The sequence below is a fragment of the Acartia tonsa genome, chromosome 3 (genome assembly GCF_053477335.1).
Source record: "Acartia tonsa isolate MP-2025a chromosome 3, ASM5347733v1, whole genome shotgun sequence".
NCBI classification, from domain to species: domain Eukaryota; kingdom Metazoa; phylum Arthropoda; class Copepoda; order Calanoida; family Acartiidae; genus Acartia; species Acartia tonsa.
The window spans coordinates 53,727,427-53,750,056 of NC_137262.1; the positions used below are offsets into that span (position 1 = coordinate 53,727,427).

Genomic DNA, 22,630 nt, shown 5'->3' on the forward strand with positions numbered 1-22,630 from the left:
GGAATGATATAAGTGTAAACAAATTACTTTATGCAATCAGCAATAATTCCAAAGATTTCCTGATGCTCTGAGCAAAATATTCCACTTTTTGGACTTAGCACCGTTCTATTTCTTTTGCTACAGAGAGAATTTTGAATTTCTGGACTTATAGTAATTTTTATGAAATTGTAAACTTGGTTGGAAATCTACCAAATTTGGACTTGTAATAATTGCAATTTTTCCAATTAGATTAACAAATTTCACTTCCCACACTTAAGAGAAAATTTTGTTTTAGAGTAATTCTGTCTTAGCCAAAATATTCCAATTATGGACTTAGAGAGATTCTATTTCTTTTGGTGAAGGATAATTCTAACACTCTAATACTTTATGACCTTGAAATCCTTAACTTAGCGAGACTTGCACTTAGTCAAAATACTCCAATAATGGACTTAGAGTGATTCTATTTCTTTTGATTTAAGGGCAATCTCTAAAGTAGCCTTGTGAGGTGAACTGTTAGGAAAATTTTATCCCGGACAAAATACTCCACATCTGGACATAGAGTGATTCTATTTCTTTTGTCCCAGGATAAATTCACTAATTTTGTACTTAGCATAATTTCATTGAAAAGTTTTTGGACTTAGTCAAAATTCACTAATTTTGTACTTAGCATAATTTCATTGAAAAATTTTTTTGGACTTAGTCAAAATTCACTAATTTTGTAATTAGCATAATTTCATTGAAAAGTTTTTGGACTTAGTCAAAATTCACTAATTTTGTACTTAGCATAATTTCATTGAAAAGTTTTGAACTTAGTCAAAATTCTACTTTTCTTTTGTACTTAGAGTAATTTCATTAGAAACTTTTTGGACTTAGTCAAAATTTTCCAACTTTGGACTTAGAGTGACTCTATTTTATTTTGACTTAGAAAGTTTTTAATTCAATCTTAACTTAGAAAATTTTTATTTGTATGTTCCTTATAAACACATACATAAATACAATAAACAGTTCACTCAACAATAAGTAGGACATGAAAACTAAATTTTTACTTACTTTGTTAATGCTAACATTTCTATTTCATGTACCACCAGGATTCAGCAGTGAAAGTGAAGACAAGTTAATTACTAGTGATAGTGACCATTAGTGATATAAAAGTATAGTCAACAATATAGGCCCTATATGTATTGAATAGCACGCTTTAAGAGACAAAGTTCTATAAACCAAACGCAGCAGGAGGTTGCAGCAGCCTACCTTGGGAGAGTAGGACGTCTCTAAAAGAAGTAGCAGAAGTACTACGGAAAGTACCCTACTGTCTTTAAAATCCGGAATTATTATAAAAATTTTTATATATTGAGAAACGTATGTTTACTTAGGCTTATTAGCACACAGACTATAACCAAGTAACATAAAAGTGTGTCTACATATAGCCCAGAGTTTTTATAACTTAACAGAATACCTTTAGATAAATAAGAAAGAAGTGCACTAAAACCAGTTGGATTAGTTTTCAAAAGTATAAGTGTTTGTTTAATTCAAAGTTGATAGGCTCCTTTGAAGTTTGATTGACAACCTCCACAATATAGGTTGGCCACCTAGTGTAGGATCTCACACTTCCTCAGAGTAAACTTGCACTTGAATATTGTATTACTACTAATTATAATTAGATTACATCCGGTTAGATAATTTTTGAAAACAATCTTTACATATATAAATATAGGCGTATCTAAATTGTATATCTTACTACAGTTATAAGAATTGAAGTCATAAGTGAAGCCCCAATTTTTGCGCAAATTACTTTATAGGATTGGAAGGGAAAACCCCTAATACAACTATAAGTAAGAGGTGGCGAGATCTTTGACATTCAGGCAAAATTGTTGCAATATTATTAGAATATAGACGATCCTTTGGGAGTGAACCTTAGTAAGTTATATTCATAATAGCCTTACAGGAATAAGTAGATCGTAGGCTATAAACACATATCCTTAGAGTGAAGTAAGAATTCAACAAGGATTATAAATTGCTGTTTCTTTTTCTCGACAACCATAATTTGCTAGGAAAGTCGACTCCTGAGCAAACTAAAGTTAATTTGTGATAGTATATAATCCTACCCAAATTAACTCTGCTGCAAACATTACTTAACTTGATAACTAATTTGAACAGCTAACTAGCTCAAATTGACTTCATAAATAAACCTATATAAAAGTTAAGTAGAAGTGTTTCTACAGTTGAGCTTAATTAAGGATAAGAGTGCATTAGCGCACACTTCAGAATATCAATCAAAGCTCACACGCAAGTATATACGACGTAGAAACAACTATAGGTGAAGTAGATACCACACCCATCTATAGCTAAGCAAATTCAAAGAAAAGAATCGTTAGTTTAAACAGATTCTTGACCGTTTTAGACTATACCCATTATTTGTACTCCTCTCGAACTTTCGCTATTTTTATCTTAAAAATAGTACAACATCTCACAGGCTTTTAAAGAACTTACAAATAGTTCTAAGGATTTACAGCAACTACCATGTCATCTTCCTATGAACAAGGCAAGAAGAATGATGAAGCTGATAAGGAAACCACTCCTTGTCGGGGATGCTCGACAATACATGGTACAAGAACCCCTTCAGCTAACACAGACACTAGAGACTCTGATGCTTATGAGGAGATACAAATATCCAATCTAGAAAAGCCAGAACAAATTGGTGAGAAGAATATGAGCCCTGAATTGAATTAGATATCTCTGGACTCACTATCAACTCAAGCTAACTCACCAGACTCATGGAAAACTGATTCCCGTGTGCAAACAACAGTAGCAGAAGAGCTTCTACTCTCACAGAAACTGAACACAATACGACTTGGTAGTCCTAACATGAGCGGTTCACTTGAAGTTAGGAGGAATCTCTGCACAAACTGTACAAAGAGTGTAGTGCACAAGAGAACCAACCACACCAACAGTTCAAAGTCTAAAGAGAGAAGAGCTAACTACAGAGACAAACAAACTGCCAAGATAGAGGCCATCTCAAATTATTATAAAAGAAAATCCACTGTTAGAGAAATGGCTACAAAATCACCCAATCCCAAACCTTATCACAGGGATAACAGGGACAGGCATTTTCAAAGGAATACCAAGCGGGATTATCAGGCTTCTTATAGATTATCACCTGGACGTTACTGTGTAGCATGTGGACAATATTCTCACAGCATATCAGATGGATGTAGATTATTGTGTGATGATACAGGAAGGTTATACCCAACTGTATTGACATCAGCATTCTGCACAAACTGTTATAAGATATATGGTAAAGAGTTATACCATTCTCGACACCTATGTCCTGGAAGGCCAGCCATGATGGAACTATACCATAGTGGTAAGGTGAAACCTAGTGGCGTATTCAGGCAAACATATGAAGAATGGGCTAAAGCCAATGCTAAGGAATCACCTAAAGATTGTAACCTCAGTAGAGTCAAAGCTACCACAGCGGAAATAATTCCCAACGAGCCTAACGATCAAATAGGAGACAACATTACACCAACTAAGGAGGAAGAAAGGAAATTGTACCTTCATTGCTCTGGTTGTATGCCAGAAGAAATAGATTGTAAATATGACTATGACGTACATATGACAGCCTTACTTGACTCAGCAACAGATAAAAACATCATATCAGCCAGGTACTATAGCAAGTTGTTTGGCATAGTAATGAACGATGATAAAAATCAGTTGGAAGAAAGTCATGAGCCACCAGTTACAGGTGCAGATCACAAGATCCCCAAACCCGGAGATGTAACTCTTATGATTCGTCCCACATCATTTTCAAGCCGTCATTACCCAATTCTCTTTTCAATTGTATCTGAAGACCATGAGGATGTCGCACCTATGATAATTGGACTGAATGGTATTAGAAGTCTACAGCTAACATGGACTCCCTTCACAGACAAGTACCGGTTAGCACCGTGTTTGTATTCCATTCTTCACCCTGAAGGACCACTGAACAGTATCTTCTGTTCTGACTTCGAACTCCAGCTCTGTACAGGAGTAGTTAAAAAGATCAAAGCTAAAGAAACCCAAGTGATAGTGATGAATATCAACCACTTTTTCAACCTGGCACCTGGAACACAAGTGATCCTCAGCAATGATCATATTTCAAACGGAAACGCAGGAATTAAGATCTTACCTGGACAAACACAACTCATTATCAATGATGATGGACAACTCAGTGGCAGAGCTCTAATAATCAACAACTCCAATCACACTATCACCAATACAGTTATCACTGGTTACATAGAGTCCAGCGACCAATCCATTGTCAGAGAGGTAGTCGTTGATTTCGATTTCACAGGATCATTCATATATGGACTACCTATGCTACCAGAAATAGATGATTCTGATGACGAATTGGAGCAACTTGCCATAGCCCGAAATACACCAGCTATTAACTAGATCACTCTAGTTACTAGTAACCAACCCAATAATATTCTTATACCAATCCGAAACACAAAATCATTAATCAAATCGATTAACTTTTCAAGTTGATAGATACACTCTAAATCATACAGCTATCGAACAGGGCACTCACATATCATGAGTGATCTTAATCTGATTATCATCTTAATGCTAATAAAATTCCTAGTCTCATCTAATCCTGAATGAAGTAGATTCATTGAAAACAGAGATGATGTTGTAGAGTTTAGGTTAAGGTATATGGTTAAGATTGGCAATCTCACACACTAATATTTTAAATCAATATACAATAATTGGGTAGTAATAAAGCTAATGTTTTACGGTATAGCTCTAGAATCTTCATACATTCACAAGTAGACAGAAAAGTCCTGGACAATCAGCTGTGCCAAAATGACTCTGGGTCTTTGTCTAAAAACTGTTATTATTTGTGAAGCAAATCTTACACTAAAATTCAACCTATGACAGATATGACAAAGTTGTATGAAACAAAAAAAAAATAATAATATAGGACATGACCTAGATAGTATACTCCTCCACCCCAGGAGCCCAGTATACTTAGGGAATATCATTAAATTGATTGAACTATCTAAGGCCGAAGTCTGAATCATTGAGCATACATTTTAAATATTCTGAAGAAAGTTATGGAAAAATACGCACATAAAAGAGAGAAAATTAGTTTAAGAAAATTTCACTTACTTTGAAAAGTTGTGACTTTTCCTTGGTTCTAAGTTTACATGTCTATCGCAGTATAAATTGAAAGCAAGCATAGCAGTTTTCAAAAGATATATGGACTTACAGATTTTACTGAAAGAAGACTTTTTATGCGCATATTTCACAACAGTATGCATAAACGAACCAATAGCACACTCGATCTCACTTATATTTTCAAGTTAAATAAAACTTTTGTCTGAATTCTAGCACAAAGGTGAAGCTTAGAGGACATTAAGATAATTTTGGCAGCTGGACCAATTTTAGTAAATTAACTAGCATATTGACATGTAAAATAATCCTGTCAAATGAAGCTGGCACCACCTCTAGCTTTTATTCAGTAGTCTTATTATAAATTGCATTGCCAGAACTCACAGACCACTTTTATCACCTGATCTATTCCTTATATAATCATACAATACTATATCATTCCTGGTGACAAAATACCAAGCTTATCGTTGCGTTTGCAAGTCAAGGAAAACAGTATTGGAACACCTAAATTTTAGATTTCTTTTTGTTATCCTGAAAACCCTATGAGTTATAATTCTTAAGTAACCTTGCAGTCAACATTAGGTCTAGGAAACACATGTCGGATACTTAACCTATCAACATATAATAATGCCTGAAATATATGCCCAAAACCATATTGCGACAAAAGTATATCTAATTTGTATATAACAGTGATAAAAATAACTATCGATTGAAGATCTGTGCGAACAAAACTATACTTCTCATGCTTTTATTATGAGAACACAGCAACAGTATATATCGTGATATACCACAATCTCACCCATCAATGATTTTATTTTAAAGATCTAGTAATTAAGCAAGAAACCATTGCACACCCTCAAAGAAAATTTCAGTCAAACAAAAAAAATTTTTTTTTGCATTGCATATTGTACTCAGACATCTTTGAAAACTTAAAATTTTTATGCGAAAATTCATTCAGAACTTAATATAACCCAAATACCAATGCATCTTGTCAACGACTGAATAACGGGTTTATTACATTTCTAACCAAAGTATATTTAGTATCGCTGAATATACCAAAGAATCAATTTATTACTTGTTTAACCCTAAGACTAAAACAACAATATCCTTCCTGAGAAGAAAGGACAAGTATCAATTCTTAACAGAGACACATAAAAGCTAGGTTAACAAGCCTAAAAATAATGCAATAACAAATACTCATAAAAACTGACCTTAAAATATTTAAGTTATAAACGCATATGAGCTAAATTATATTTCATTCTATAAAAAGAGAACACTTTTACTATTCTTTCCTTAAAAGCGATATTATACGCTGTACGCAATTTCTAATAAACAGGGACAGTTAAAAGTTTAAATAACAAAATTCCCCTAGTTCTAATTTAAAAACACCAAAACGTATCAAAACCTGCTTTAATTGCTAATTAAAGAATGCAAATACAACTAAAACACATAAAAATATAAGGTAAACTTACAGAAAATTCGTGGAATTAATTAAAGCAACACTTGCTACATAAGACCAACTCTAAACATCACACATATCCTCTCACAGTACATAGTAAATTGCAAGTTTTCAAAATAAACATGGTTGAAAGGAGCTCTGATATAAATACAGACAAGTTAAATACCCTTTCAAAATCAAAGAATTTCAAACCAATTGACGAATATTTTGACACTTTCATAGAGGATACAAAAGAGTAATTATAAAGTCTTACAATAAACTCATGGACTAAAAGATAATTACATTAACTAAACGAATACGTTTCCGCTTATATTTCCGGCTAAAGCAAAATCTGCAACCAGAAATATGTGCACATTCATCTCTTTATGCACAAATAAGCAGCGAAATGATTACCATTATAACAAAAATGCAAACTTATATAATACAAAACCTATAATTCTGGACACGTACAGAGTTCATATCTAAAGAAACATTGAACATAAATTATAAATATCAGATTTCAAGAGGTATAAGTTCACTCCAATAACAATTACTTACATTTCCGTTTACCCTGTAAACTCGGGAACAATATAATAGTATGTTATTCTAATCTGATAACTGAGATATCATAATTTATGTAGAATTTTCCCACTCAAGGTTATATATCCAGTGGTAAAATTTACGTCTTCTCTATTGACAGGGGGAGACCAACCATATACAATACACGTCGACTAAATAAGTCGATCCCTTCAAAAATATTTATACGCAAAAATATATAGAAGGTAAATTGTATATGTATAAGTTTTGAATCTGTATAGTCTAAACAGAGTCAAACGAATAATACAAACTGTACAAATATACGCATGGTACTACATAACCCAATATATACAGAATTGAGTTAAAACACCTAATATAAACCATGTAAATTACACAGGCATAACAATATTATTAGACAACCTATATATATGCCTTGAACTGAGATGAACTTGATTAGTTATTAAGCCTATAACCAATCTACATACAAAAAATATGTCAAAACTTTAATTATAGTTAGAAACCAGAAACGCCCACTCAGAATCTAGCAGTAGCGAAAGTGGGATAATAAATAGATTTTGGAAAAATAAGTTAGTTTATCATAGAACTCCAAGCAGTGAAGACCTTATTTATTAGTGTAAGTGTATCAATCAGAAAAGTAACTTTTGATTTTGGATATAAGCATTTACTAAATAAACTTAGCTGTTTAACAATGTATCCTAAGATAATATTAATAATACTAAGTATGTACTACTGTAGTACAACAGCAAACACAATGACAGATTTGATACCCACTCACTATCAAAGTGAAGAGTATATAGGCTACACAGCGTGTTACAACTTTTGTAACACCTCCGAAAAATATAAACCACAACCATGCACACTGCGCGTGCGGACAACCAGACAAGAAGGAAGCACAAACTACCTGTAGAAGAAGCCAGTCTTTTTAGTACACTCAAAGTTTAACCATATATATATTCTAGTTGAAATGTCAAATTAGTGAAATATACCTTGTTGATAAAATATCTTAGTTATTTAAGCACGTAAAAGTGTTAAATGGAGGCTTAGCCACCGTCGACTTTTTCGAACCGGTAAGTTTTATTCAATTTTTATATATTAATTTTATATAAAAATTTTTTTCCCGCGGGGTACTGTCCTTACTCAGTCCCTCACAAAAAGACTCATTTTAGTATATATATAATATCTAAAGTCACAAATCCCTTTTATAACCTAACCTTTACACATTATAATATAGCATCACACTGCTATAATTGTTTGTAAAAGTTATTGTTAAACTAATTCAATTAATATACCATATCTAAAGTCACAAATCCCTTTTATAACCTAACCTATATATTGTACTATAGCATCACACTGCTATAATTGTTTGTAAAAGTTATTGTTAAACTAATTCAATTTATATAATTCTGTACGATTTTTTACATATTACACATAGCGTCATACTGCTATAATTGTATGTTAAATTTTGTCAGTTATTATAAATATATATTTTTAACAAAAATATCCGTTTTGAATTCGTCCCTAAATCCATATAAATATTTAAAGCTACATACTGCTTTTAATAAGTCATGGATAGGAACAGAGATTATGACGTCAGCGATGACGAAGGTTCTATAGGAATGAGGGATAGATGGAGAACTTTCGGACGAAGATTTGTAAGAAACACACCTAGAGCACCTTTATTAGTCCCTTCGGCCCCTACTCCACCAGTTAATTCCCAAAACTCCAATTCTAATAATGAAGATCAATTAAATGCTTTAAAAAATAATATGGGAGAAATGGTAAGTAGTCTTAACAAAATGGCAAGTGACATATCCAACATGCAGGTTGGTTCTAGTAATGCAATAAGGAATGATTTTAGCCAACCCCCTCCTAGCCTAAACCCTATACTTAGTTTTGGCCCTCAGAATTATCGCTACGCTACAACTGATATTCCCGTCTACAGGTCAAACCAACGAGATTTATCTCCTACGGGATTATCCACAATTCATGCTAGGGAACTTCTCTCTTCAATAGAGGACCATATAAATAAGGCTAAAGGGTTGGATAGAATAAACAAAGAATTACTATTAGATCAAACTAGCCAACAAATCAAACAAATCTTTAAAGCACAAAACAGTGAGAATACTTACAACGCCCCTCATTTAAAGTGTAACACCTTTAACAACCTTGAGCCCCCTTTCTTAGCAAATAGAAAAAACACGTATAATGCAGATAAACTTTTCCAAAAACAAAGGGTTATCCATCGTCAATTGATGTCCATAGAAACAGTAGGGCTTAAAGCCTTTTTAAATCAGTTGGATAGTTTTGATCTTTCGGACTTCAGTCCATGTGAATACAATATGTTAATTCACATGTCCATATCTAAGGAAATCAAAGAAAAATTGGAAATGGCTGGGGGTAACCCATTAGATCTCCCTACTAGCGAATATTTGAATAAACTTAATCGTCTTCTCAATGGGTCTATTACAAATATGCTAGACATCGATGAAAATTTTGCAAAATTTAAACCTTCTTCTAAATCCATTATGTCTATTTTGTATGAATACAAAAGATATATAGAAAATATTTCTGATGCTATAATTTCTGAAAAAGAAAAAAATAGGAGAATTATTAGTGCGGTATACAAGTACATCCCTTACGGCTTACGTCATTTTCTCAATTCAACCGCTGCCATTCAAAATGGCCAAATTACCCTTGCGGCTTTCGAAAACTTTTTGCGCACACATGAAGCTTCGATCGACAGTTTTCTTTCTAAAGAGTCTAGAGTACATAAAAACGTCGTTAAAAGGGTCGATGTAGACTGGGAGCAGGTAGACATTTGCGCAGAAGATCTTTACGATCACCTAAGTGATGATGAATGCAATTATGGCCCTCAGAATGTTTTTAAGTTAAACAGCTATCAAAATAAAGCTTCCCTAAAATGCGATATTTGCAAAAGGATAGGACATAAAAATAGTCAATGTATTTTTAACCCTAATGATAGCCTTAGAGTAGCAAATCTTCAGAATGTGAAAATAAAATTTTGTCTCCTTTGTAGAGATAAGGCTCACACTGACACTAAATGTCCAAACTTCCCTAATGTGAAACCTATTCCAATTGCTTGTCCCAATTGTCAAGATGCTGGATTTTATATGTATAATCACCCTGTAGATGCTTGTGTAAAGAATAATTTTTTAGAGAAGTTAAAAAGATCCGAAGTAAACACATAAGAAAACGTTACAAAAAACTTAATGCTTATGATACTGAATATCTTTCTTCTTCCTCTTCTGATAATGAAGATATTAATAACAAATATAACAAAAAACCTATTACAGATTGTATGGAGAATCATATCGTCACCACAGATATGGAATCTGGTTTAATTATAAACAACGATAAAAATATTGCCAATACAGATATTATGTTAAATAAATCCGTCCTTGTCGAAAATAACGATAACAATATCGCCAATACAGATATTTTATCTAATCAAACCGCGTCTATTACAAATGTATCTAAATTAATAAATACAAATATAACAGAAAGTAGTAATGTATTGACAAAACAAACACTTTTTATGGAAAAAGATGATTTAAATGTGAAATATACTACTACAAATGTTCCCTTTAATAAAAATTCTTATCTTACAAAGAATTATATACAACCTTCCCTGTCAAAGTTTATAGGAAAGACATCTTTTATGTGTTCTAACCTTTGGAATATTATAATTAATTTTAAATTTATTTCTCAAACAGGTTTATATTATCTAATACCTTTCCTACTATGCGTCTGCTCATTAAACCCTGAATTAGCAATATATATTTTTGCTTTATGTGTTAATATAATATGCGCCAGTAGTTTAATGTTAGGCTTGTTCCCACTGTATAAACTAAAAATAATTAGTAAATTAACATATACTATTCCTAATAAATTTAAAAAATCGAAATTGAACAGGAAATACAAATCTTCCAAAACTAGATTTAAACCTGCACATTTTAGCGGCCCTTTAAAGCGTATTTATAGTAACCTAATAAAAGCGCCGAAAAACTCAAAAGATTACATTAAACAAGTGGATCATAGAACTGGTTTAGAGCCTTATATTTTTGAAATTTTTCATAACAATACAAAACTACTGTTCGAAATTGACAGTGGTGCAGGTTCTAATCTCGTATCCCGTGAGTATTTAGAACACTTAATCCCTAATTATAAGGAATATTTTTATAAAAAGGCTAAAAATACCCTTCAGTCAGTAACTGGCCATGATATAAAATGTTATGGTTTATTCAGAATCCCTTTTTATCTCCCAAATTATGGTGATATAGTCTTGGACGTCCTAGTAACTGACAATGTTATTGATAATTGCTTCTTATTAGGTAGGGATTTTATTAAGGCAGCCTGTGTTACAATAGTATATGACGATAGCATAAACAGTGCCAGGCTGGAGTACAACAGAAAATTAGCCCCTAAAGTTAAAGTTAACGACCATTTAACGTTTCTTCCGTTTGAAGAAAAACTAATAGTAGGAAAGATTGTCAATAACAAACAAAACACTTCTTATGAAATTAAAAACAGTTTTTCTAGCCCTCTGCTATACAAGCAAACTTTTAAAGAAAATAATGATATTTATATCACCGCTACCAATAAACTAAATATCCCAGTTAGTCACAAAATTTCCTCTATTACATTAATAGAAAAGCAAAAACAACTTTGTAATAATAATAATAAAAATAATGCCATTTTTATTTTTGAAAAAATTATTTCAAAGAATTGCTTTAATTCTATTTTTCCATTATTAGCCTATCTTTATACACAATTCTGGATAGCTTTGATAAATATTAAATTTACTTTGGATGATATTATGACAATCTTACCCCTAAATTTTATATCAAAACAAATGCTGTTATTCTTGAATAAAACCATTTTGCTAAATAACTTAATTTCCCATATTTTGGTATTGTATACTGACAAATATACAACTATTAATAAAATAGATAAAACAATAAAAAAAGAGGTTAAACCATCCCCAAATGTAATAGATGAAAATGAGTTTTTTCAATCTTTCCAAAATGATTTAGACATCGGACTTAACATCTCAGATGTTTTAGAAACAAAGTTGTCTACAGTACAAGATATAAAAGATTCAATTACATGCCAATTTGAAAAGGTTAAATCAAGAATAGCTAATTTAATTTATGATCTGCAAGTTTATTCAAAGCATACCTTTGATTGCGGATCCCTCAATGAATCTTTTATACCCAAAATGTCAGTAAAATTATCCAGCCCTGTATATCGTAATACAAAGCCTTATAGCCTTAAAGCAACAGACAGAGAAGCTGTCGATAAATTCTTTGATCTACTTCTTCAAAATGGGTATGCTGAGATAGCTCCCCCACACTTATCATTTGGCAACCCTGTCTTTACTGTCCCTAGCCGCAGCGAAGATAAGTCAGAATTACCTCGCATCATAATAGATGCCAAATACAGCAATGAAGCTGCTTTTGGGGGAACAAGTGCCGCACTCCCTGATTACAAAAATCTGTTAAGCCCAATCATTAAAAAATCTAAATATATAACCACAATTGACCTGAAAAAATGCTTTTATAGCATTCAGGTAGACAAAGAAAGCATGGATTCTGGGGCGATGAATGTTTTGACAGAGAAAGCAGCATACATAATGAAACGCGCTCTTACAGGATTCTGCCAAACACCGTCCTACCTCGTTCAGACCATGCAAAAATACTTGCACTTAGACAAAAATGGTCAATTAGATTTTATTCAAAATTTACTTATTTTTATGGATGATATTATCTTATATTCTGAATCAGAGGAAGAATTACAAAATCATATTTTAGAAATAGAAAAACTTTTAAACAGGTTACACCTGATAGGAGTAAAAATTTCAACTTCTAAATGTACACTTGCTTTTGATTTAGATAGTTCAGATGAAATTCATATTCTTGGGTATAAAATTAAGAATAGAAAAATCCTTTGTCCTGATAAAAAACTTAATGAAATAACAACTTTAGGGGAACCTGATTCTTTGAAAAAAATGCAAAGCTTGTTAGGCAAAATAAATTACTATAGATCTATTTTTCCCCTTTCTGTTCATGAACAATGTAATCTATTATATAAAAAATTAAACCCTTTTATTTATGATTCAGAAGCTAAACTAGCTTTTTCTAAAATTAAAGAATTATTATCAAAAACCGAAAGGTTTATTGATGTCCCTAGTGAAAACAGCGTTAACGTCTTACTAACAGACGCGTCACATTATAGTATAGGATCAGTACTGCTGAATGTCAATATGTCAGAATGCGTTAAAAAATTCCCTATTAATTCGCACAAAATTGATCCCAATATTATTCATCCCTATCCTAAAGATACAGAATATATATGTTTAAATGAAAACATTATAGAAAGTATTTTTAAAACAGCAAGAAAACTTAATCATAGATCTTTTCCAGAAGATTTTACTAGCGCCATGACACACTTATATACCATCCTAAATCTCTATGATTACGATTTTGTAGAGTTCATGCCTTATACCAATAAAAAGGAATGTTTGTCTACGCTACATAAGGAAGTTTTCTGTAAAACAATTCAGCAATTAAATACTGATTTTTTGATTAACAATGATCATATTTTGTATTACCTATTATATGGGTGTACAAAAATGTTTAAAACAAATATAGTATTTTCTACACCCTGTAGTACAATTAAAATCGGAAATTATAGCGAAGATATATGTTTCTTACTCCATGATTCCTTAATTTATGGATTGAATGTAAAAACACCCAACATTTTCTGTAAAAAAACTGTGCTACGCTTCGGACCTAATCTTATGACATTATCAGAATTTAAAGACTATTTTATAAATATCATGAAAAATAACACATATGAAATGAACAAACATTTGGTTAAAATAGTTAGCTTTTACTCTAAAGCGATTCCCTTAGGTTGTCTAGAAAAACAAGGTATAGCATATCTAGAAATTTTTAGTGTATATGCTAGCCTAAGATATTATGAACCTCAAATTACTAACAAATGCACTTACCTTTTGTTAGATTCAATGGTAGTCAAAGGAGTATTAACAAGACATAAGTTTTCATCACGAAATGTCAAAATTGATAATTTAGCTAATAAATTATACTTCTGGTATAAAGGTACGGCGTTATATTTCATACATGTAACAGACAAACAAAATTTGGCTGATGTTTGGTCACGCCTCTGTCCAATAGAAATTTCAACTTTTAATAATAGTGTTAAGCCTTATTATACGGATGATTACCTAACTATATCAGAATTTCCAATTTTGGGTAATAATAGCAATGAAAAAGAAGGTTATTCAGTAAAAAAAGTACATACTAAATTTCCCAACGTAGGAAAATACTTTTCAGATAAATTTAAAGAGTATTTGTCTACGACAAATTTTATAAAACTACAACTGGCAGAAAAAAACTGCCCTGATTCCCTCCCTCATACAATAAAATTTATAGATGGTAAAATTTTGCTACCTCAAATACTATATTTACCTTACATTTGCTTTATCCATTACTCGCTGATGCATATGGGAAATCAAAGGCTCTGGAATTATGTAAACAATTATTATTATTTCAATAACAGAAAATTAGCAAAACTCATTTGTGACAATCTAACTGCTAACTGCCTACTTTGTATTCAGAATAAGCCAAACTCTTTGCGCCTAAAAGAAGGATCTACCTTTAATAACTCCATTAATTCTCCTAATAAGCTCATTTATTCTGACCTTCTCGAGCTACCTACCTTTGAAAATAAGGTTAGAAAACAAGACCCTAAAGCATTGCTAATAATTAAAGACGTTTACTCAACGTATACTAGTATATATATTCTTCAATCTAAAACATCTAGAGCTATTATGAACTGCCTGAGTAACTACTTCTCAGTTCATGACATACCTGCTTCATTTATTAGCGACAATGCTTCAATTTACAAAAGCAAGTTAATAATGAGTTATTTTAATAATCTTAATATTAAAGTTCTTAACAGCTCAATCCTTAAATCTAAATCACGTGGATTTATCGAACGCGCCGTCCGTACCACAAATGAAATGTTGCGAATTTATAGAGAAAAATATACTACATTAGATCTTAGTCATATCTTGTCTATAAGTTGCGCAATGCTAAATAAAATCCCCTTTTTAAATGAAAAATTGTCACCATATAATATTCAATTTAATTCTTTAGATGGAATAATGGATGGTGAATTTAAGGATCCGACCGAAAATGTTTTTCAGTATGTGTTGAATGATAATTTAAATCTATACTCAGAACAATATAAATTAGAGGTCCAACAACTAATCAAAGATTGTAGAGATAGAGTAGTTCAATACAAAATGCGCAATTCCGATAAGAAAAATAAAAATAGAATAGACCATAGTTTTCATATTAACGATATTGTTTTTACCAAATTAAACGACAAAAGCTACGGTTTTAAATATAAGCCACTGTTTGGCCTTGTACCTTATAAAGTTGTTGACCGTAGTGATCAAACAATACATATTCAAAATCAAATTTCCGGTCAAGTGGTTATGCGTCACGCAAGCGATTTAAAGAAGGTTAATTTTAATAAACTTTCTAAACTCGATATTGACAAATCATTGGCAGAAGCCTTTAAACTGCTTTCATATGACAATATAAATGAACTGTTTAACATACCGGTTTTAAAACCGAGGAATTTAGATAAAAATAAAAACCAAGATATCCAAGAACCTAATTACATAGATTCTTCATCTAGCGAGGATGAATTATACAGTAACGAAAATCACGATTTAGATAACAATGAAAATAGCATAAATGATTTAGAAACTATATTAGAGGAATAAAGAAATCAATCTCTTTCTTTTCCTTTACCTTTATTTACACAAGAAAATGTCTTTCATACTAGATATTTATGTGTATATTACTATATAATGTATTCCCCCTTTTCGATGTATATATCTTTCCATACTAAGATATTTATGAGTATGTATCCTATTATAATATCTACTGTACATAATATCCCAAACATTGTGACTTATGGTTTATATATTCTGAATGTTAATAAAAAATAATTGTAAAATTATCAAACCTCATAAACATTTTTTATAAAATTGCCTTTTTCTTTCAGACGGAAGGATAACGCATTCGTCGAGTTATATCATCAAAAATCCACACACATCCTATACTATTAAAAGACTTAAAGGTAAATATTTAACGGAAAATATTTTCGCTCAATTTTTATATTGTTATATTTTTAAAGACAACCATCTTCATGTCTGATATAAAATCTTTTCTCCATGTTGAAAAAATATTGTTATATTTTTAAAGACGACCATCTTCATGTCTGATATAAAATCTTTTCTCCATGTTGAAAAAAGTCTTTTTAAAAAATGAACAATTAAATCTTTAATGTTAATCTTTTAATATTATAGGAACCTTGAATACCCCTGTGTCCTACCTATCTTGTATAAAGGCAAAAAACTACAAAAACTTAAAAAGGTAATTATTAAAATATATTTAAAATACGCTAAAACGATATTTATCAAACATAATGTGTAAAAGTAAAAATTTGTAGTACATCCATAGCTAGCCTAATGGTTTAGTGGTAAACCTATCCGGTACGGTACGCACTTTCTAAAAAGGCGTTTCTGTACCAGGGCAAGCTATGCAGAACCGCGGTATATTATTTTTTGCAAATGTTTTGCAAAACTGGCTAAAAAAACTTATATACCAAATATTAGTATTACATCATTATACTAGTGTTTTTGTATTTTAAATCGTTATACAAGTATATTTGTTCTAAAGCCAATGCAAATTCTTTTACCAATTATTTTACACATAATTCCATCCTTTTTATTGTAAATTAAACAATTTGCGGAAAAAATAAGAACACCTTTTTGTGCAAAACAAGATATTCTACCTAGCACGAAATAGCATGACAAAGCAACATAAAAACTAGCTTTACTAGGCTTGGCATCCGGGTTAAACTAAGCCCTACTAACGTTTTACAATTTCCGCAAGTTAAAAACAAATTTGCAATATTATTTTATTTTTAATAACATATCAATAGGTTGTACATTTTTATAATAGATAACAATTAATGATTGACATACAAGAAAAACGTCAATTACAAAACAATTATTTTATTTTTATTACCTTTACATCAAATTAACATTTAATAGTTATTTTTTCCTACAAACAATAAGGATTTGTTAAGCAATGAAAGAATCTAAGCAAAAACGGAAATGATAACTAACCACTACATATAAAAGTCCTACCAACTTGCGCTATTGAGTAAAATACTAACAGGTTACTAATTTCAAACATTAAGTTAATTATCATTTACACTGTCCTTAACATTGTCCTTACTTCCAGGATTTACTGGGTCATCGCACATAGTAGATACGAAATTATAATCAAGACCTTCATTGGCCTTTTTCTGTTCATAACAATGCGCCCTAATTTTATTTAATCTCCATTGGTGGTCAAACTCCACCAATTCCTTAGATTCAGAATCGGTGTCTAACAAATGTTCCGGCTTAACCGACTCAGCCTTGTAACTTCTGTTTAAAGTGGACGCGGCCCTATGGTTTTCGATTTTCGCATCTATATGCTCGAGTTTTTGTAACAATGTTTTCCCCTGCTCCATATGTTCCAATTTCTTCTTGCGTCTCTCGTTAGCACGTCCTTGATAGTACTCCCTACATCTCTTCAGGCTGAAACTTACAGCTGCTAAAACAACTGCAGAAACCTAAATAAAATTAAAATAAAAATAGAATTATTTAGACCCTATTTTTCTAACTTGTTAGTATATTATCTTTTGTTGTTAAACAACTAGTTCCCAAACTTCTTTGTGTGTGTAAGAAAATAAAGGCTTGAAAATTATTCTTTGTTATGTAACATAAATAATATATAAAACTTAGTTAGGAAATTATGTTACCAACATTATAAAAAGGGGGGTAACTAATCACGTCCGCGATTGCGGCAAGATAATTGAGTCTTATAGTTTCGCCTAGCCGTTGAATGAAAAACTTTTCTCCCCTTTCATTCACAAGGTTCTTTTTTTGCTTGCGGAATTGATTCTTATCTACGCAATTAAACTAAATCAAATTTCTATTCTTTGTGATACATAAATAAACGTTTTTATTTGCCTATACCGCATCTTTAATATTTACACAACAAAATGCTTATTAATTATTTATTATGAAGTAAATTAATAATTATAAGTATTTGCTTTGAAGCCAGTAAAAGTGTTTTGTAAATTATCTTACCAAGAAACATGAAAGTACAAAAACAATCAGAAGTAACCATCCGTTAGTTTCATTCTTGCAAGCATGACGTCCATCGAGTCCATAAGTTTCCTAAAAAATTAACTATTAAAACTTTTTCATAACGAGTTATATATTGGATATAAAAATCCCTAAAAATATTCTTATTTTTCAGGATCGACCATCCTCCATAAAACATCGCAGATTGTACCTAATATTGAAGAATTATATAAGGTAAAACTCACCTTGAATCCCAATAAAGCATTAAAGACCGCTTGTCTAGTATCCGAGGTCAGATTCATCTTGTTGTACTTGATCTCATCACCGGTTTCTTTTTCCCTTAAAAAATACGTAAATTTATAATATGTATCTAAAAAATATATCTATATAAAGACAGATGTAAATATATATATTACATAACCAATCTGCATTAAGATATATTATTTTATACTTTTATGTCTGCACAATACGCAGATATGGAATAAATATTTCAGAAAAGTATTTGTCTACACATTACCACAACGATCGATATGGTCTTATATTTGTATACAATTTGTAACGGTTTTTAGTTGGGTTTCGTGAATGTCGGAAAATTCAAATCTCAAAAGTGGTCAAGGATTTTACACTACTCGCACAAACAATAAAGTGTGCGCTCATAAAATACTATCTTCCTGATTTTTCAAGTAAATAGTGTTTTTATGCTCAAAAACATACCAAAAAATCGCGAAAAAGTAATAGAAATTGCACATTAATGTACATAAATTATATTTTTGAAATAAAAACCCCAAAAAGTTCCAACCCTTTAGGTATAAAATTACCGGTTTTTCGAGTGCGCACTACGTTTATTGGAGCGCCCATGTCAAAGTACATTATGAAATACAACAACCCCTTTTTGTGACGCAAAATTACATACATATATATACATACATACATATATATATATACATGTACATAAACAATTTAAATATATTTTTCTTCTCATTTCATATTATTAAACAAAATTCAGCGCTTTATTTAAGCATTTCAATTCAAACTTTAATAAGTAATATTTGTACTGAAGTGGTTTAAATTTTAAATACTATAAATTTACCTTAATAAGTCAATAATGGAGGTTAAAGAACTTTCAGACTTAGCAAAATATTCGGCTGTCCTTTTGGCCAGAACATCCTGGCACTCGGTCACACACGACTCTTTGTCGCGGCAGGAAAAAGTCACATCCAACATTCTTGCTATATGGCTATTAAAGAACTAAAAGTTTTTTCATATACTGCTCTGAAAATAATTAAAAAGCCTTACTCTTAATATTAAATTAAATTAGGACAAATCAAAAGAAAAAGAGGGGTGATACAAGTTATACAAATTAAATAAAATCAAAATTGTATTCAGGTACGCTCTGATTTCACTTTCGCTCCCTCTTCCTTCACAGTAGGAACAGACAACTCGCTCATTTCGATACTGGTTTGCTTCGCAGGTAAATCATTCGCCTTATCAACTTTACCCTGCACCATCAATTTTCTCTTACTGTTTAAACCTGAAAAGACATTAAATAATTAACTTAACATTAAATAATTAACTTTACATAGCTAAATCCCTAGTTAAATCATTTTAGACCAATATTTCCATGTTGTTTCTGTTAATCGTTACTGTTTAAGCCTGAAATGACATAAAACATCGCAGAAAAGACCAATATTTTTAGACCAATATTTCCATGTTGTTTTAATATTACATAGCACAATCCTTAGTTAAAATCATATTGGCATATTTAAACCTGAAAAGACCAATATTTTTAGACCAATATTTCCATGTTGTTTTAATATTACATAGCACAATCCTTATTAAAACAATATTTTTCATGTTAAGGAATTAAAAATGAATCAACCGCCAACAAACATCGGAATCCCCATGGACAGCCCAAAAGTTCATCAAGATTTCTACCGAGAAGAAAAAAAGGATTCCCCGGTTGACCCTTACATAGCTACTAACCCAAACCGAAATAAAATATTTTTGTCCCTTCCTGCAGCCGAGCCTGATCTGTGCTCGGCTAACACGCTCCACGTCATATCAAAAACTGGCGGTATGTTTGTATCTAGCCAGCACAATGCTAAACTTCCCAATTCCTTAAGCAACAATTTTTTCATAGTCAAAAAAAAGTATAACCTTGCTCCTAATGATCTAACAGCTCTCACCCAACAAATTGTAGCCCATGTAAAAAATGCTGGAAAAAATCAAGTAGTATTTTCATCCCTCTTATTTGATATCAATGTATTTAATTTTAGAAGAAAAATTGTTGATAAAAAGGATGTTCTATCGAGATTTAATTTGCCCAGCAATACCCAATCGAACATAGTTGTTGACTATATAAAAACTGTGTATGAAAAAGTTTCCCCTTTTCTTTCGAATGAAAAACACCTCGAAGTGGTGTACCTTGAGTCCCTGGAAAGCAAATCTTATTACACAAAACCCCATACTACTCGTTCTGTACATCTGATTGAAAAATTAGTTTTTAAATGCGACGAAGTACTAAAATCTTGTTTTACCAAACTTAAACATGTCCTTTTTAATTGTACCTCATTTAATGTAACAACCAGTGACACAATTCTTGTAATGTTAGCACATTTAAGCCGCAACCTTTGCGATGAACTTGAAAACCTATATTCCGCCAGAACTGGTATCGTGTATTTGCACGGCTACTATGTTTATCAGGAATGGTTTAAATCCGAAATAGCAGCTCAGTCCCTTCTTATAACCTTTGCTTTGATTAATTGTTCGGCCATTGCATATTTTATGCACAATGTCTGTTCCATTGATTTAATGAATCTTGCTTTATTCAACAAATGTAAATCTCACTTAAAAATCAGTTATTTGCAAAGCCACCGCTATGTTGGCAAAGAGGGTTTCAGATTTGAAATCAATACAGACTGCGTTCATTGGCTGAGAAACAATACAGTCCTCATACAGACTAAAAATATAAATTTTCTATAAACTTTTAGTCGTCATACAGACTAAAAATATAGAATCCCTATCAAACTTTTTAGTTGTCATACTGACTAAAATTACACATTAAACAATTGATATAAAAAGTTTTGCTAAATGTAGCACTAATTATAGATCAAATAAAACTTTTTGCTTGCATTAGAGTATAACCTATTTTATCATTATTTCAAGAATCAAATTGCGCTTATTAATTAAATAAGTAGAATATGACACTTATGCACAAAAAGATTTTTAAGGATCTATTTCCCTACGTACTTATTTTGATACCATATAAACCTATAATGTATTATGCAACCATACTTGCAAAAACGTTATTGTAAACGTATAATATGTCATGCAATCATACTTGCTAAACCTTATGTATTATGCATCCACGATTGTAAAAATTATTGTCGCATAATTATAATGTATAAATGTAATAAAAATGCAGCCAAACATGCTAATAAAAAAATAAAATAAAAATTTGTTGTTTTATTTCTACAATATGTAATATTAAAAAATACCTTTGTATAACAAATAAAAAGTGATGATGCAGGAATACGTAGCGAAGAAAGTCAAGGCTATCAATAAAGGATAAGACCTATCTTCATCTCCTAGATCAAGCTGCTTCACAACGGCGTTGTTAAACCCCACTCCACATACATCGTTTAATTTCGGCTCGAAATCCTACGAATTTTTAATATTAAAATATCTGTTTGTCAACACACAACAATTAATGGTTCCTTGAACGCCCTAATTTAGTATTATTATTTAATAAAGTAAATTTTTACTTTTAATTTCACATCAGAAATCGAAAAGAAGGATAAATTAATATTGTTCTCAATACCTTAATATTTAACCAACTTTAATTGTTACTTACTACGTCATATAATAGCCTATAAATAAAAATTTCAAAAATACCTCTGGTTTTAAAACATAATGCAAAAATAGGAAAGGGTTACCATCTAGACACTTATCTGGGTCTAGACCTAACACTATCAAATTTTGCATATTTTGCAACAATTGGTACGCATTTATTTCCATTGTTATCTATAAATATTAACGCTTTAGTAGTAAAATTAATGATAGGTTAACCCCCTTCCCTTATTTTAATATCACATAAAACATATTAATATTATTTCTTATCACTTATTCTCTATTATAACTTATTAATTATTTTTCTATAGAAATATTAATTATTCAAGATCTGTAAAATAACTATTAAATAAATTGGTTTATATAACAAAGTTACCTTACAACTTACCGCC

At 31.2% G+C, this 22,630-nt stretch overlaps 2 protein-coding genes across 3 annotated transcripts; both read right to left on the reverse strand.

Annotated features, from left to right (window-relative positions):
- Window positions 1-17,252: 17,252 nt before the first annotated feature.
- LOC145314939 (uncharacterized) lies at window positions 17,253-19,613 on the reverse strand. The gene is made up of 4 exons (XM_080155015.1): window positions 19,480-19,613; window positions 18,635-18,728; window positions 18,393-18,482; window positions 17,253-17,872 (listed from the first exon to the last, which is right to left on the reverse strand). The coding sequence occupies exons 1-4, from the start codon at window positions 19,611-19,613 to the stop codon at window positions 17,453-17,455; spliced, it is 738 nt and encodes a 245-aa protein (XP_080011141.1). The 3' UTR covers window positions 17,253-17,452.
- On the reverse strand, window positions 18,634-22,428 carry LOC145315299 (uncharacterized). 2 transcript variants are annotated; one of them, XR_013878017.1, is made up of 4 exons: window positions 22,284-22,428; window positions 21,887-22,049; window positions 19,480-19,920; window positions 18,634-18,728 (listed from the first exon to the last, which is right to left on the reverse strand). XR_013878017.1 is itself a non-coding variant. In XM_080155320.1 (3 exons), exons 1-3 carry the CDS (start codon window positions 22,404-22,406, stop codon window positions 19,772-19,774), a joined length of 435 nt encoding a protein of 144 aa, XP_080011446.1. In that variant the 5' UTR covers window positions 22,407-22,428; the 3' UTR covers window positions 19,475-19,771. The 2 variants fall into 2 exon arrangements, 1 of the variants encoding a protein (XP_080011446.1); XM_080155320.1 differs by lacking the exon at window positions 18,634-18,728 and having other exon boundaries at window positions 19,475-19,920.
- Between the last annotated feature and the right edge of the window lie 202 nt (window positions 22,429-22,630).